The sequence below is a fragment of the Musca domestica genome, unplaced genomic scaffold, assembly GCF_030504385.1.
Source record: "Musca domestica strain aabys unplaced genomic scaffold, Musca_domestica.polishedcontigs.V.1.1 25, whole genome shotgun sequence".
Taxonomy (NCBI): Eukaryota; Metazoa; Arthropoda; class Insecta; order Diptera; family Muscidae; genus Musca; species Musca domestica.
The window spans coordinates 3,597,372-3,613,612 of record NW_026712277.1 but is presented as its reverse complement, the minus strand read 5'-3'; the positions used below and the strand labels follow the sequence as shown (position 1 = coordinate 3,613,612).

The window sequence follows — 16,241 nt, the reverse complement described above, 5'->3', positions numbered from 1 at the left end:
GTCATTGATTTTTTTTTTAAGAATTGTATGTACCAAAAGCAGTGGATTTATTGAAGAATTGTACGGACTAGAATTCGTGGATTTTTGCAAAGAAGTGTTGAGAGCATGGTGCACCGTAAGTCTCTGATTTTGTTTCTATCAGATTTTTGGGAATGTAAGTCGTTGATAGTTTAACACATTTTTAACTAAACAGAAATTAAAGACGACAAGTCCCGAACAATTTAAAAATAAATAAAAACTCATTTCGAGAATTTCTAAGAAACATTTTGGGACAATAAGTCGAGGATGTTTAGGAAAACTTAAGGCACAATTAGTCGTAGATTTGCACAGGGCAATTTAGGGCAAAGGTCAAGTAGTTCAGAAGCATTTAAGGCGCTACAAGCCGCGAATATTTTTAAAAATAGGGACTACAAATTATAGCTAATAAACACAGAGAGGGGACTACTAGTCCTAGAAATCAAAGGAATAGTCGAGATTTTTTTTTAAACACGAAAAATATTTTTATGCTCTACTAGATTTTTTCACGGTCTTTTAAGGACCTCAGAAGACTTTTCTGATTTCGAAAATTCGATATTTCTTAAATTTTCAAAATAATATCGAGGGTCCCTCTTATGGATGCATTGAAAAGACTTTGTTGGATTATTATTCATAAATTTATTTCAAAGAATTTTAGGCACCAAAACATGTATTTTTTTTGTTTTGATTTAAATTTTAAATTTAGACCAAAATTGGATCTTGGAATAGAATTTCGAAACAAATTCTTTAATATTTTAGTAATTTTTTAAATTAGCATGTCAAATAACTCATCCTTGTTTTAAGGTCAATATCATATATTATTCTATTGTAATATTGTTATTCTATAATATAATTTTCGGCGCCATCAGAATAGCAGTTTTGTTTTTTTTTCTTGTTAAATTACTATACCCTCAGCCGTATGGCTAGAGAGGATATATATCATTTGATACGGTCAAAACGTGCCTCATCGAAATAACGGTTTTAGACCCTATGTCTCTATGGACCATTGGAGTCGATCTAACGATGTCCGTAAGTCTGGCTGACTTACGGACTCACGATAACTCTCGAAGGGTATATCTGATTTGATCTAAACTTGGTACATCGTAATATTATTGTCAAACTTAGATCGAGTTCGGAGATGGGCAATATCTGTCCATTCCTTCTAGTACCTCCCCCACAAAATGTCAATATTTTAAAAGAAAAAAAATTTACTACACAGGAAGAGGAAAAATAATTCCATTTTGCCCAAATCTTAATATTTGCATCAGTTCTAGGTCAGGAAAATATCGGTCCACTCCATCAAGTATTTCCCCCACAAAGGGTCAACATTTTGAATTATTATATCTCTTATAAAATGTGGTGTAAGTGGCCGATTGTCTTCAAATTTCACACATCCCAATATTTTTATCAACCCAAGGTCTGGTATTAAGATGGAATACATTAATCCACTCCTTCAGGTACCTCCCCCACAGAAGGTCGAATTGTCGATTATCCATTCAGCTCATAAAATGCGAAATAAACATTCGATTCTATTCAGTCCTGGTACAACTCAATATTTCTATGAGCACTAGATCTGTTATAAAGGTGGTGGAGATTTGACGATATCTTATGCTACCTCTCATGAAAAGGGTTCAAGATTTTAAAAAACAAAACCCTCAAAGAAAGCAAAATAAGCATCCAACTCTCTTCAAATTTCACACATCCAAATATATTTGCTAACACATGATCTGTTGTGAAAATGATATATATCTGCAAACCACTTCTGGTACCACAGCCACAAAGGGGTCAAAACTTCCAATACTTATATCTGTCATATAATAAAGCATAATTAACAGCTTAACAATTATTCCATTAGAAATGGTCGCCAAAATTTCTTATTTGGGGGTATATTTTGGATAAAAACTACTGCATACTTTTAGGGCACCAAAATTTTAAATTCAGTTTTTGGAGAAAATATTCTTTTTTTTACTTTTTTATAAGTAAATCCAATAATTTTGAATCCTCCGCATTTAAAAAAAATTAAACTATTAAAAATATTTTTTTTAGTTATTTCTTCAAATTTAAAAAATTCTCCCCTATTCTCTCGGATAATTTTTCTTCTTCAACCATCAAAGTCAATGCAAAGTCATTGTCAATTTCATTCATTGTTTTAGATCTCAAAATGAAATGGTGGCGTTTTTTAACACCTTTTTTCTTGAAAATTTCGTTTTCTTCCCAAAAAGTACTGCATACTTTTGGGATGTAAATTTTTATTATTTAGCTGATATTTAGCTCAATATTTTTTCTTCCGGAAAGGGTCGTCAATTTTTTTGTATAAAAACTATTGCATACTTTTAGGAAACCAAATTTTTGAAGAAAATATTCCTAGTTTTTTTATTTTTTAAAAGTTTTTCATCTATTCAATAATTGTAAATCCTCCACATTTCAATAAATTTAAATTATGAGTTTCATTTTTTTTTATCAATTATTGTCTTAAATTAAAATTCCTCCCCTTCCCCTCCCCCTGCTGATAATATTAATTCTGCAACCATTGCCGATTACTAAGACAACAATGCAATGCCATTGTGTTATGGCCAAATGCAAATTCATTGTTTAAGAGTTCCATTGGAGATGGTGGCGTTTTGTTTAACAACATTTTTTTCCTTGCAAATTGAATTTTCTTCTTGCGAAAACAAATTGCCACTTTGTGTGTTTTTTTGGTATTAACAATTCCGAGAATAACTGGCAACGTTTACTGGCGGCCAACTAAACAAGCGACGAATCACTTACCATGACGCCTTAGCCATGTCCCTGTCTCCCCCCATCGTATTTTTCAAATAGCAAACAAATTGATGCCGCCAATGTTATTTTGCCATATGCAATGGTAAAATGCTGTTAACAAAATAAAATCAAAAAAAGAAAAAACTAACTAACAACAATAATAATGTTTTCTTCAGTAGTAACAACAGTATTCTAAAGCAATTACATCAATTCCCTCGATAGCGAGTGGAGCAAACAAAAGTTTTTCCTCAACGAGGCAATAGAAATGCAATATCGGAGAGGAGGAGAAGAAAAGAAAGAGGAGGGAGGAGAAAGTAGTGGAGAAAACTGGAAAATATGCATGCAACTGAAGAGGATTCAAACAGAATGCGGCCATTATTGTTCAGCAGCACCAATTGTTGGTGTTTTCCTTTTTATTCCGATTCCTACTCTCAGCAGCTAGCCAAGTGGCGTTTTGTTTAGCAACAACGCCAACGACTCTCCTTGTGCATTGAAATAAATGTTTTTGACTTAAATGCCAGTCCTTCCTACCTCCATCACCCAACAACCAAAACAAAGAAATTGCACTCAACCAGGGAATGGATGGTCCGTTTTGTTGTAATAGTTTCCATTTATTTACTTGCGACTTGTTTCGTGTTCCTTTCTGTGTCTTCCCCTCTCTCTCGCTCTCTTTTTTTAACAATAACAAAAAAAAAATTATTCAATTTCCCACTATTATTGCATTGTGTCACTTTATATTCCAAGTTAACAATTGCTAGAGGGTGGCGTGTGGGAGAGGGGAGGCAACCAGTCACGTTAAGGAAGGGGGGTGGGAGAGAGAGAGAGGAAGAAGCTCTGATTTTAATGTTGTTAAATTATTGAGAGTAGCCTCTTGGGGGGCGAAATGTTGCAATAGTTAACTGAAGTGTTTTACAGCGGCCATAGAATTATATTAACAAATTTAAAGCATACTTTTAGGAGTTGTTGTACAATTTATAAGAAAAAATGGTAAATTGGCAGGGAGATTGTAACTAAAGAACCAATGCAACTATATTCCATGTAGAGGATGCAGAGATGGGGAATATGTATGGGAGGAAGTAGTTGGTGAGTCGACCGATCCCTCTGCCTAATAAAAATTACAGCAGGGTCCTCATTATGGATGCAGGGATAAAGATATTTTCTGAAGGGGAAGGTTTGCCTACCAGAGTGTCTATTTGTTTAAGCGGGAAATTAATCCTATTTATACCCTCACCCATATTGCCAGAGAGGGTATATGAGGCCAAAACGTGCCTCATCGAAATGACGGGAATATAACGGATAGAGATATTTTCTGAAGGGGAAGATCTGCCTACTCTTGTGTCCATCTGTCTAATCCTATTTTTACCTTCAGCCATATGGCCAGGGAGGATACTGCCAAAATGTGTCTTGTCGAAATAACGGGTTAAGACCCCAGATTTCTTTGGACCAAACTCGTTTCAGGTCATCTGGGGTCGATATAGCATCCGTCTATATGTTTGTCTTTTTGGCTTGTGCGAACGATAACCCTCGAAAAGAGTATCCGTGTTGGTCCGAACTTAGTACATCGTAATATTATCATCAAACTTAGATCGAGTTCAAAGATGGGCAATATCGATTAACAACTTCTTTCGGAATTTTCAAAAAAAAAAAAATAAATAAAATAAAAAATAAATAAAAAATAAAATGCTGCACCGAAATAGAAAGGATAATCCGATCCGATTCACTACTTCTGTCGAACTTTTCAAAAAAAAAAAAAAATAAATAAATAAATAAAAAATAAAATGCTGTACCGAAATAGAAAGGATAATCCGATTTAGCCCAAACTTTGCAAATCCTAACATTTGCAACGGTGCTAGGATAGGTGCGGAAATGGACAATATTAATCCACTCCATCAAGTACCACCCCGGTAAACGGTAAACATTTTGAATAATTATGACCCATATAAAATGTGAGAAAGAAGGCTCCGACTATCTTTAAATTGCACACATTACACTATTTTTTTTTTCAAACCAAAGGTCTAGTGGAAGGATAAGATATATCGGTCAACTACTTCTGGTACCTCCCCCACAAAGTGTCATAATTTTGAATATTCATGAAGAAATTAACATCCGATTCCATTCAAACTTAGTACATCTCAATGTTTCCATCAACATTAGCTTTGTTGCAAATATGGTGGAGATCCGACTATTCCTTCTGGTACCTCCCCCCGCAAAGGATCAATATTTTGAATATCCATGGAGCTCATAAAACGCGAAATTATCGTCCGATTCCATTCACATTTGGTAAATCTCCATATTTCCATCGACAGTAGATCCGTTTAAAAGATGGTAGAAATCGGGCCATTCCTTCTGGTACCTCCCCCACAATGGGTGAAAGTTTTGAAGAACAAAAACGAGGATAAAATCCGAAAAAGGCATCCGGTTCTCTTCATATTTCACACATCCCATTATTTTTAATAACACAAGATCTCATGTGAAAATGGAATATATCGGTCCACTTCTTCTAGTACCTCCCTCACAAAGGGTCAACATTTTGAATATCCATGAAGCTCATAAAATGCAAAATTAACATCCAATTCCATTCGAACTTGGCATATCTCAATATTTCCATCAACACAAGATATGTTACCAAGATGGTAGAGATCGGACCGTTCCTTCTTGTGCCTACCCCACTAAGGTTCTATGATTTTAATAACCAAAACGATCAAAAAATCCAATATAAGCATCCGGTTCCCTTCATATTTCACACATCCCATTTTTCCTACTAACTCAAGATTTGCTGTAAAGATGGGATATATAGGTCTATTACCTCTCCCACATGGGGTCTCAATTTTGAATATCCTTGAAACTCATAAAATGCGAAATTAACATCTGTTTCCACTCAAACTCGGTACAACTCCATATTTTCATCATCACAAGATCTGCCATAAATATGGTAGAGATCGGACCATTCCTTCTGGTACCCACTAAGGGACAACATTTTGAATAACCACAACGATCATAAAATTCGAAATAAGCATAAGGTTCTCTTCATATTTCACACATCCCATTATTTGTACTAACTCACGATCTGCTGTTGTCAAAACCCGACACGTCACAATATTTATATCATATTTTATATTTTAGGTCCCATACGAAATGGAAATTATTAGTCCATTCTTTCGGAATCTACTCCATAGATGGTCATCAATTTGAATAATCATAACAGAAGTCAAAAATATATAGTTAAATAATCGAACACTGGCTGTGGGTAGAGATATGTCGGCAAGACCGAAGGATACTTTTTTTAACCTGTTTAGTATCTATTTCAATAATTTTTCAATTTTAAAAAAATAATAATTAAAAATAAAATGAGAATTGGTGTTTGTTATGCAGTTCCAACCTCCATTTAAGGAGGTTGTTTAGTGCCTAAAAATATGCAATGATTTTTTTAACAGAAAAATACACTTAATTTCCTATAAAATATTATTTTTATATAAATTTATATTGTTATTATGGTTTCATGGCGCCTAAAATTATGTAGCAAAAAATTGTAAACATTGATTAGTTCTTTCCTAAGAAAAAATATCCGAATTGGTCTATAATTACTTTTCCTTAAATCAACTATGAAAACATAAATTTCAATTGATATAATTGTTATGAACAACTGTTGGATAGCTATATTAGTAGTCCATTTATCAGTTCCTCTCATCTGATATTTATTTTTCTCAAAAAAAAAAAAAAAAAATATGCAAAATATATCCTGTTTTCCATTTGTCTACATTCGAAAGCTTGCCTTTTTTAGTTCTAAATTATCCTTTTAGTAAAATAATATATAAATTTTTATTTCAACGCCTATAAGTATGCTATGTTTTTTTTTCCAAACACAAAATAACACTGCAACTCCAATTAAAATAATTGTTATGGACAAATTGTTAGATAGCCTCTCTCTCCCTCTCCTCTACTTCCTCTCCTCAACTCCCTCTCCACAATTCCTTCTTCTCAACCCTCTCTCCTCAACTCCCTCTCCACAACTCCCTCTCCACAACTCCCTCTCCACAACTCCCTCTCCACAACTCCCTCTCCACAACTCCCTCTCCACAACTCCCTCTCCTCAACACCCTCTCCGCAAATCCCTCTCCTCTACTCCCTTTTCTCAACTCCCTCTTCTGAACCCCCTCTCGTCCCCCTCTCCCTCTCCACCCTTCCAACTCATCCTCTTTCTCTACCAATTTCGACTACCACTTTTGGGTATCGAAAAAAAATCAATGGAAATATTTAAATTTTTCTAATATTTTTTAATTTATTCAAATATTTGTCCATGAAAAGCCATTCACCTCCTTCACAAAAGAAAAAAAAAATAAATTTAAAATAAACTAAAAAAATTGGCAACAAACTGAAAAACCATTCAATATGAGATATATTCAGCACATTATCCCTGATGACTATTTCGGATACCTCTCCCCCCAAAATATACTCCAAAAAAAGGAAGCAACTTTACAGACAGTTTTAGATTCCATCATCATCATCCTGCTTTCAAAAAATTTCCATAGAGCAGAGAATTATTCGTTTTTGCTTTTTTTTTGGGAAACTTTTGTCATGTTATGTTTTTAATGACTCCTATTTAATAGCTTTTCCATTCAGATTGGCAAAATAGCTTACACTCACACACACACCCGCACCCATACTCATTGGCAAATTTTGGAATACCGTGATGATGCTACCAACCATATTTTTGGGGCCGCCCAAAACCCAAAAGGAGCCATCCTCATACAAGCGTGTAACCATAGTCAAACGGATATGAGTTCTGAAAAGTTGAAAAGTACCGGATGTAAGCAGTAAAACAAGTTGTCACAACTTGTTCGGGACTTAGACACACATACATACATACAATCACACAAAAATAGACACACACATTTTTACAAAAGAAACAGCTAGTAGTCGTGTACAATAATTGTCCCTTTTTGGGGGAAGTAGTGGTGTTAGTAGTAATAGTTGTTGTAGGGTGTTGGTGTATCTGAGAGTGATTATGTATGTGTGTCTGTGTGTGAGAGAGAGAGAGGGTGTGTGTGTGCTGGGGCATTATTAGAGATAACATTTAACTCTAATTTCAAAATGTCCGCCGACTTTATTTCAATGACAGCCGGGACAAATTCATTGAAAGGATTGAAGAGTTTTGAATTCATGATGAAATATATGAAAGGGGTTTTCGGGGAAGGGAAAAATAATTTCCCATGAGAAAGAGATTTTGAGATTTGTTATTTTTTAATAACGGATAAATAAAGCTTTAATTTTTAAAATGAGAAAAAAATTAAAAAATTATTCAAAACATGTAAGAAAGCTGTAATTTCGGGCGGCCCGAATTTTACATACCCTCTAACATTTGGAACGAATTTGGACATTTTCAAAAAAAAAAAATAAATAAATAAATAAAAAATAAAAAAAATAAAATCCGTTTAAAATTCAGTTAAAGTCTTAAAATTACCGACTGTAGCCAATATATTAGGGTCTATAAGACGACGTGGACCCCTATGCAGGTCCAAAAATTTTGTCATAAGCCATTACAATATTTAAGTAAGAAACTTGAAAAAATCGGTAGCTAAAATCATCAAAATACCGAATATAGGGGGGTACTGTTATATGGAGGCTATACGAAGACGTGGACCTACAAAGACAATTTTCTGTCACAGGCTGTAGTATGCATTAAGAACCTCAAATAACAAATTTGAAACAATTCCGGTGAATAATGTCGCTATAATTATCAAAATATCGAATATAGGAAGGTACTATTATATGGGAGCTATACGAAGACGTGGGCCTGCACAGACAATTTTTGTCATAGGCTGTAGTATCCATTACAAACTTCAAATACCAAATTTGAAAGAATTCCGGTAAATAATGTCGTTATAATCATGAAAATATCGAATATCGGAAGGTGCCGTTATACGGGGGCTATACGAAGACATGGACCTGCACAGACAATTTTCTGTCACAGGCTGTAGTATCTATTACGAACTTCAAATACCAAATTTCAAACAATTCCAGTGAATAATGTCGCTTAAATCTCCAAAATACCGAATATCGGGAGGTACCGTTGTATGGGGCCTATACGAAGACGTGGACCTGCACAGACAATTTTCTGTCCTAGGCTGTAGTATCCACTACGAACTTCAAATACCAAATCTGAAACAATTCCGGTGAATAATGTCGCTAAAATCACCAAAATACCGAAAATAAGGAGGTACCATTATATGGGACCTATACCAAAACGTAGACTTTCATGGTCCATTTTCAATACAAAAAGTCCTGCAAACATAATATATATTTGAGTAAAATTTTATCAAACTACTTCATTTCGTTCGGAAGCTAGAGTGATTTAGACAGACGGAAAGACGGACGGTCATCGCTAAATCGACATAGAATTTTATGTTGATCAAGAATATACAGGGTGAGATAATAAAAATTTCGACCCACACCTGGTTCCAGGGGCTAGATTTTTTTTCTAAAAATTAAAATTATTTATTTTACTTTTATTCCATTTTATTAACAAAAATTTTTTCCCATTTTTGAATTTTATTAATTTTCAAAATATTTTCAATTTATTTACTTGCAGGACAACCCACCGTTGTGGCCCGCAATACCACACCCGTTGCATATCCTGGCTCCCCGCTGCATTTATCCGTTGAATTTTGTGCCAATCCCCCGGCCCATGCGGCCCGATGGCTGCATGGTGATCGGGTCTATACGCCCGGCAATCAATATGGCAACACTGTGCTGGCCTATGGTTTCAAGGTAATTTTGCAAAAAAATTTAAATTAAAAATTGGAAAATAAAAAATATTTTTTAATTTTTTCCAGGACCTTCCCACCCCATTTTGCAAAGAGGCCCGCCTAACCTATGTCAGCATGCATGAACGTGTTCCACGCACCTTCTATTTCATTGTCTCCTCTCCCGGTGGTGTGGCAGAGGCAGTGATAAAAGTCAACTTTACTCTGCGTTATCGACCCCTGGCCAATGTCATTGACGAGGAGGAAGAGCAACTGCGCGAACCCGAGGAAATACATTTTCCCGTTTTTGGTACTTCCAATTGGATAAGAGCCCAATATTGGTGGTGGTATTTACTTAGCCTACTGTGGCTAAGATATTTGGTTTAAAGCAAAACACAACAAAAAAAAATAGCAATTAAATTGTGAATAATTTTTATTATTATTTTTATTACTAAATTATGATTTTTTGTAACTTCTAAGCCTAAAACTATGCTAATAAAATAATTTTAATATAACAAAACTACAACTAACTATTTATATACTCTACTGTGTCTACTATTAAGCTATCATATGATATTAAAATAAAATAAAAAATACTTCAAAAGGCAGTATCCCTAAAAGCTGCAAAAGTCTTAAACTAATTTTGTTAATATTAAACATGGAAACATATATTTCCCAAAAGTATGCAATGAAAAGCAAACACATTATTAAATAATGTAAATGAATAAAAAAAAATTAAACAGCAATCTCTCACACTATCTCTATCACTGTCATTGAAATCTGCCATTAAATGTCAAAATATTTTGTTTTTTAATTTTGGGTTTGTTAATATTTTTCTATTAAATTTTTTAAAAATAGAATTTTTTATATATTTTTTTATTTAATATATACTTTTTATATATAAACTAAATGTTATTTATTTTGTACAAATTAAATAAATTTAATTTATATATAAAAATATAAATTAAATAAAAAATGAATATAAAAAATTCTATTTAAAAAAATTAATTGAAAAATATTAACAAAGCAAAAAATAAAAATATTTGTAAAAAATAAATAAAATTTAATTAAAAAAAAATAATTCTATTAAAATTGTATTTTTTTAATAATTTTTTTTCTTACATTTTATTTTTTTTTCTTTTTATACATAAAAATTAAATCTAATAAATTTGAAAAAATTTAATAAAATTTATTTTATTATTATTCAATTGTCAAAAACAATTTTTTTGGTGTGCTTATAATTTTTAATTTATTTTTTTAAAAAAATATAAGTTTTAATATAACCCTTTTTTGTTATTTAATTTATATTTTTTTATCCACATATTAAATTTAATTTAATTGTAAAAAATAAATAAAATTTAAATTGTAATTCATAAAAATAGTTTTTTTTTTAAATAGTTTTTTTAATATTTTTTTTACATTTTATTTTTTTCTTTCGTTTTTATACATACAAATTAAACTTAATAAATTTGAAAAAAATAATAAAATTTATTTTATTATTATTTATTTTTATTTATATTAAAAATATATTTTATACAAAAAAATGTTCTCATATCAAATAAATATATTATATATTTATATTAAAATATATTATATATATTTTTTTATTTTTTTGCTTTGTTTCTTTTTTAAATAATTTTTTATATATTTTTTATTTAATTTATTATGTTATATATACAAATTAATTTTTTTATTTGTAAAAAAATAAATACAATTTCATTTAATTTTTTTTATAAATTATTATTTATTTTTATTTATATATTAAATAAATAAATAATAAATAAATATTTTTTTTTTTATTTTTTGCTTTGTTTCTCTTTTTTAATTTAATATTTTTTAAAATAATTTCTTATATAATTTTTTATTTAGTTTATTATTTTATATATACAAACTAATATTTTAATTTGTAAAAAATATATACAATTTAATTTAATTTTTTTATATATATATATTTTTGTAAATTAATTGTTTTCATTTTTATTCATACAAATTAAATTTAATAAATTTGTAAAAATTTAATTTATACAAATTTAAATTTTTTTCTCATTTAGCACTATTTAAAAAATGCTTCTCATATCATGAATTTTTTTTTATAATTTTTTCTTGCTTAGTTTTATTTAGAAAAATATTTCTTATATTATAAAAAAAAATTAAAATTTCTGTTCCAATTTTTGTTATATAAATAAATAAATATTTTTGTTTATATTATTTGAAAAAATTTTTTCTTATATTATAGAAAATTATTTTTATATATTTTCTCCCTTTATATTATTTAAAAAAAGTATATACATATTTCTTATATTATAAAAAATATTTTTTTTAATTCAGTTCCAATTTTTGTTATATTAAAAATACATATTTTTTTAATATTATTGTCCTTTAAAAAATATTTATATATTTTTTATATAATAAAACATATTTTTCTTAAATCAGGTCCGATTTTTGTTTTATAAAAAATTTAATTTTTTTAATATCAATTAAAAAAATATATTTCTTATATCAAAAATCATGATTCCTACACATTTTTCTCCCTTTATATTATTAAAAAAAAATATATGTATTACTTATATTATAAATAAAAAATATTTTTCTTATTTCAGTTTCATATTAAAAATTTAATATTAAAAAAATTTTTATATTAAAATATTTTTAATATTATTAAAAAATATTATTAAAAAAATATTTTTTACATATTTTCTCATGTTATATTATTTAAAAAATATATACATATTTCTTATATTATAAAAAGTATATTTATTATTTCAGTTACAAATTTTTTATAAAAAAAAATTATAAAAAATATTAAAATCCAAAAAAATAAAGATGTGTATATTTCGAAACTGGCCAAATTTAACGAATGTATAAAACAAAAAATTACTTTAAAATCACATTTTAACATAAGAAAAATCGCCATTGTTTTATTATTTTTTTTTTATTTATAAAAATCCTTTGAATAAATATACCAACAAAACAAATGAGTAAAATAATCAAAAATGACTGATTTTTCTGTTAAATGAAAAAAATTAAAAAACAAAAGACACGCAAAACAATTTTTGTAAAATAAAAACGTTGTAAGAATTATTTATAGAAATATTATTATTTTTAATAATTTATTATTATAGAGGCATAACTTTTAAATATATGTTTTTTTGTATACATCAACAAACCAATTCCTTCCATTCGATGATTAGTAAAACCAACCAAACCAAAAGCAAAAAAATAAATAAAAAAACAAAACAAAAAAAAAATATTGTGAAAATTAATAAAAACTGTATTAAATTATTTTTAATGTGTTAGATTTTAGATGAAGCAGAAAAAAAAAATTAAAAATTGTTTGTATAAAAAATATGTTACAAAAATATTAAAGAAAAAATATATAATTTATTTATACATATATTTTAAATAAAAAAATACATAAAATAAAAAATAAAATAAAATTTATATAAGGGGTAATTTTAAATTAAAAAATAATTCAGGAGGAAATATTTGAAAAATTATATGATAAATATAACCAAGAATACAGACCTGAAAAATATTTCTTAAAGATTGACGACGATTATCAAAAAATCCAAGCCTACAGCAATGTTTATCGTTGGAAAATATTCTTTTAAAAATCTCCTATGAGGGTCTCCAAAAAATTTTATTTAGAAATCTACGATTATAGTCCTGATGATCCTAACGATCCCTGACTAATATGTTTAAATATCCAAGACGATAGCCCCCAGGATCTTTGGAAAATATTTTTTACAAATTCTCCACATAGTTAAAAAATATCCATATCCATGTTTATCTTTGGAAAATATCCTTTAAAAATCCACGATTATCCTCGAATACATCCCCGGTGGCATCCGAAAAATATTCTTTAAAAAGCCCACGTTTATAGTTCTAATGGTCCTTGAAGAATATTCTTTAAAAAATTCCGATGTTCCTTGAAAACAATTCTTTAAAAATCAACGATTCAATTCTGAAAATCCTTGAAGAATATTTTTTTTTTTTGAAAATCTTCGATTATAACCCTGAAAAAAGTTTGAAAATAATTCTTTAAAACATTCGCGATTATACCCGTGGCTGTTCTTGAAAATATTTCTTAAAAAACCAACGATTCAATCCTGGTAATCCTCCTTTTTTTGAAAATTTTCGATAACTACCCTAATGAACCGAAAACAATTCTTTAAAAAATTCACGATTATAGCCATGGCTGTCCTTAAAAAATGGTCTTCGAAAATAATCCTTCAAAAAATCACAATTCTAGCCATGACTGTCCTTGAAAACTCTCCCTTAAAAAACCTACTATCATAGCTCTGATTGCCCTTAAAATATTCTTGAAATATTCACCATTACAGTCCTGATTATCCTTGAAAAATATTATTTAAAAAATTTACGATTATAGTCCTTGAAAAATATACTTTTATGGGCTTTGAAATATATTTTATAACAAAAGCTCCAATCATAGCCTTTTTGATCCTCGAAAAATATTTTTTTTTTAAAAAATCCACGATTGTAGGCCTAATTGTCCTTGAAAAACATTATCTAAAAAAAAATCACGATTATAGACCTTTAAAAAATACTCTTTAAAAATATTCGATGATCCTTAACATATATTCTTTAAAAACTCACACTTATAGCCGCTGGCAATGCTTTAAAAATATTCCACAAAAAAATCCTCGATTGTAGGCTGGATGATCTTTGACAAATACTCTTTAAAAAATTTACTATTATAACCATTCTAGTCCTTTAAAAATATTCCCAAAAAATTTTGTATTAAAGCCATGAATGTCCTTTAAAAACATTATTTAAAAAATCCGCAAAAAATGAAGGATTGTCCTTGAAAAATGTTCTTTGATCTTAAACTTTACGATTATGGCCCCGGCACCTCTTTAAAAATATTCTGAAAAAATCCACGATTTAAGCCTTGATGATCCTTGAAAAGTATTTTTTTTTAATGAATATTATCCTTGAAAAAAAAAGAAATACTTTATGAAATATACTAACAAAGATCTGAGATCCTTCTGAATTAATTTTTAAAAATTTTCTTAAAAATGTCACTAAAAAATCCATCAGGCTTCTTTAAAATGTTCTTCAAAAAAGTTCAAAAAAATATATATTTTTCTTATTCATAATTATAGCCTTGATGATCCTTGAAACGTATTAATTAATAAAAATTGACTATTATCTTTGAAAAAAAAAATATTTATAAAATAAACTATTAAAGAGCTGAGGTCCTTTCGAATTAATTTTCAAAAAATGTTCTTAAAAGTGTCACAATGAAAGCCATCATGCTAAAAAACAATATTAAAATTAAAAATATTTAGCACTGATGATCCTTGAAAAGTATTGTTTAAAAAAATTGAATATTATCATTGAAAATAATATTTTATAAAATATACTGACAAAGATCTGAGGTCCTTCTGAATTAATTTCTAAAAATTTTCTTAAAAATGTCACTATAAAATCCATTAGGATCCTTTAAAGTTATCTCAAAAAAAATTAAAAATATATATATTCTCCTCATCCATGATTATAGCCTGGATGATCCTTGTAAAGTATTTTTTAAAAAATTTACTATTATCCTTGAAAAAAAATATATATATAATCCATTAGGATCCTTTAAAGTTATCTCAAAAAAAATTAAAAATATATATATTCTCCTCATCCATGATTATAGCCTGGATGATCCTTGTAAAGTATTTTTTAAAAAATTTACTATTATCCTTGAAAAAAATATAAAATAAACTATTAAAGAGCTGAGCTCCTTCTGAATTAATTTCTAAATATTTCTTAAAAGTGTCACTACGAAATCCACCAGGCTTCTTTAAAATTATCTCCAAAAAAATTAAAAAATATATATATTCTCCTCATCCATGATTATAGCCTGGATGATCCTTGTAAAGTATTTTAAAAAAAAATTATCCTTTAAAAAAAGTACTATTAATGAGCTGAGGTCCTTCTGAATTATTTGTTGAAAAAATTTTTGTAAAAGTGTCACGATAAAATCCCTTAAGGTCCTTTAAAAATTCTCTTCAAAAATTCAAAATCAAATATTTTCCTTGTAATATTTTTTAATTTAAAGGAACCCCCTGACGAAGAAAGAAAATCAAATTCACAAAGCCCTGCCATGTAAATAAGAGAAACCAAGAAAATAAAAAACTTTGCTCAATATTTCACAAATGAAAATTTAAAAAGACCCTTCCACAAAACCGAAACCCCTCCTCCCATCCACAAAAAAGAACAATGAACCATGCCAAGTAGCAAGCATTTAGAGGATATGTAAATGTTGTTGAAATGATTTCCCCAAAAAAAATTAAAACAAAAAAAAAAAAAAAATATGGAAACCTAAACCCCTAAACAAATAAACTCCAATTAGGAAGTAGTTAAAAGAAATAAATAAAAATATTAAAAAAACAAAAAAAAAATACAAAATTCAACCAGAAACCATAACCAACCAAAAAAAAAACTTACTTTATGTAAAATGACAAAAACAAGTCCCCCACAAACATGGAAATGCTTAATTATTTTTTTTTTTTCTAGATTTAAATAAGTATGTATGTGTGTGTCTGAGAGGACAAAATAAACTGGCCAAAAAACATAAAGCAAACAAACAAACAACTACTACCACTACTATTGTAATATAAATATTTCATAAATTAGAAATTAAAAAAAAAAATTAAAATAAATTCATGTAAAAAAAAAAAAACCAAAACCAACTATCAGCTTTTGTATTTA

At 28.8% G+C, this 16,241-nt stretch overlaps 1 protein-coding gene across 2 annotated transcripts in view; it reads left to right on the top strand.

The window, feature by feature from the left end:
* LOC101899127 (uncharacterized) overlaps positions 1-9,912 on the top strand; it is a 324,327-nt gene extending 314,415 nt beyond the window's left edge. For both annotated transcript variants that reach the window (XM_059123686.1, XM_059123685.1), the window contains exons 11-12: positions 9,365-9,543; positions 9,609-9,912. In XM_059123686.1, coding sequence (XP_058979669.1) covers positions 9,365-9,543; positions 9,609-9,905 — 476 coding nt within the window. In that variant the 3' untranslated portion in view covers positions 9,906-9,912. The remainder of the gene's footprint in view (positions 1-9,364; positions 9,544-9,608) is intronic.
* The last annotated feature ends 6,329 nt before the right edge of the window (positions 9,913-16,241 follow it).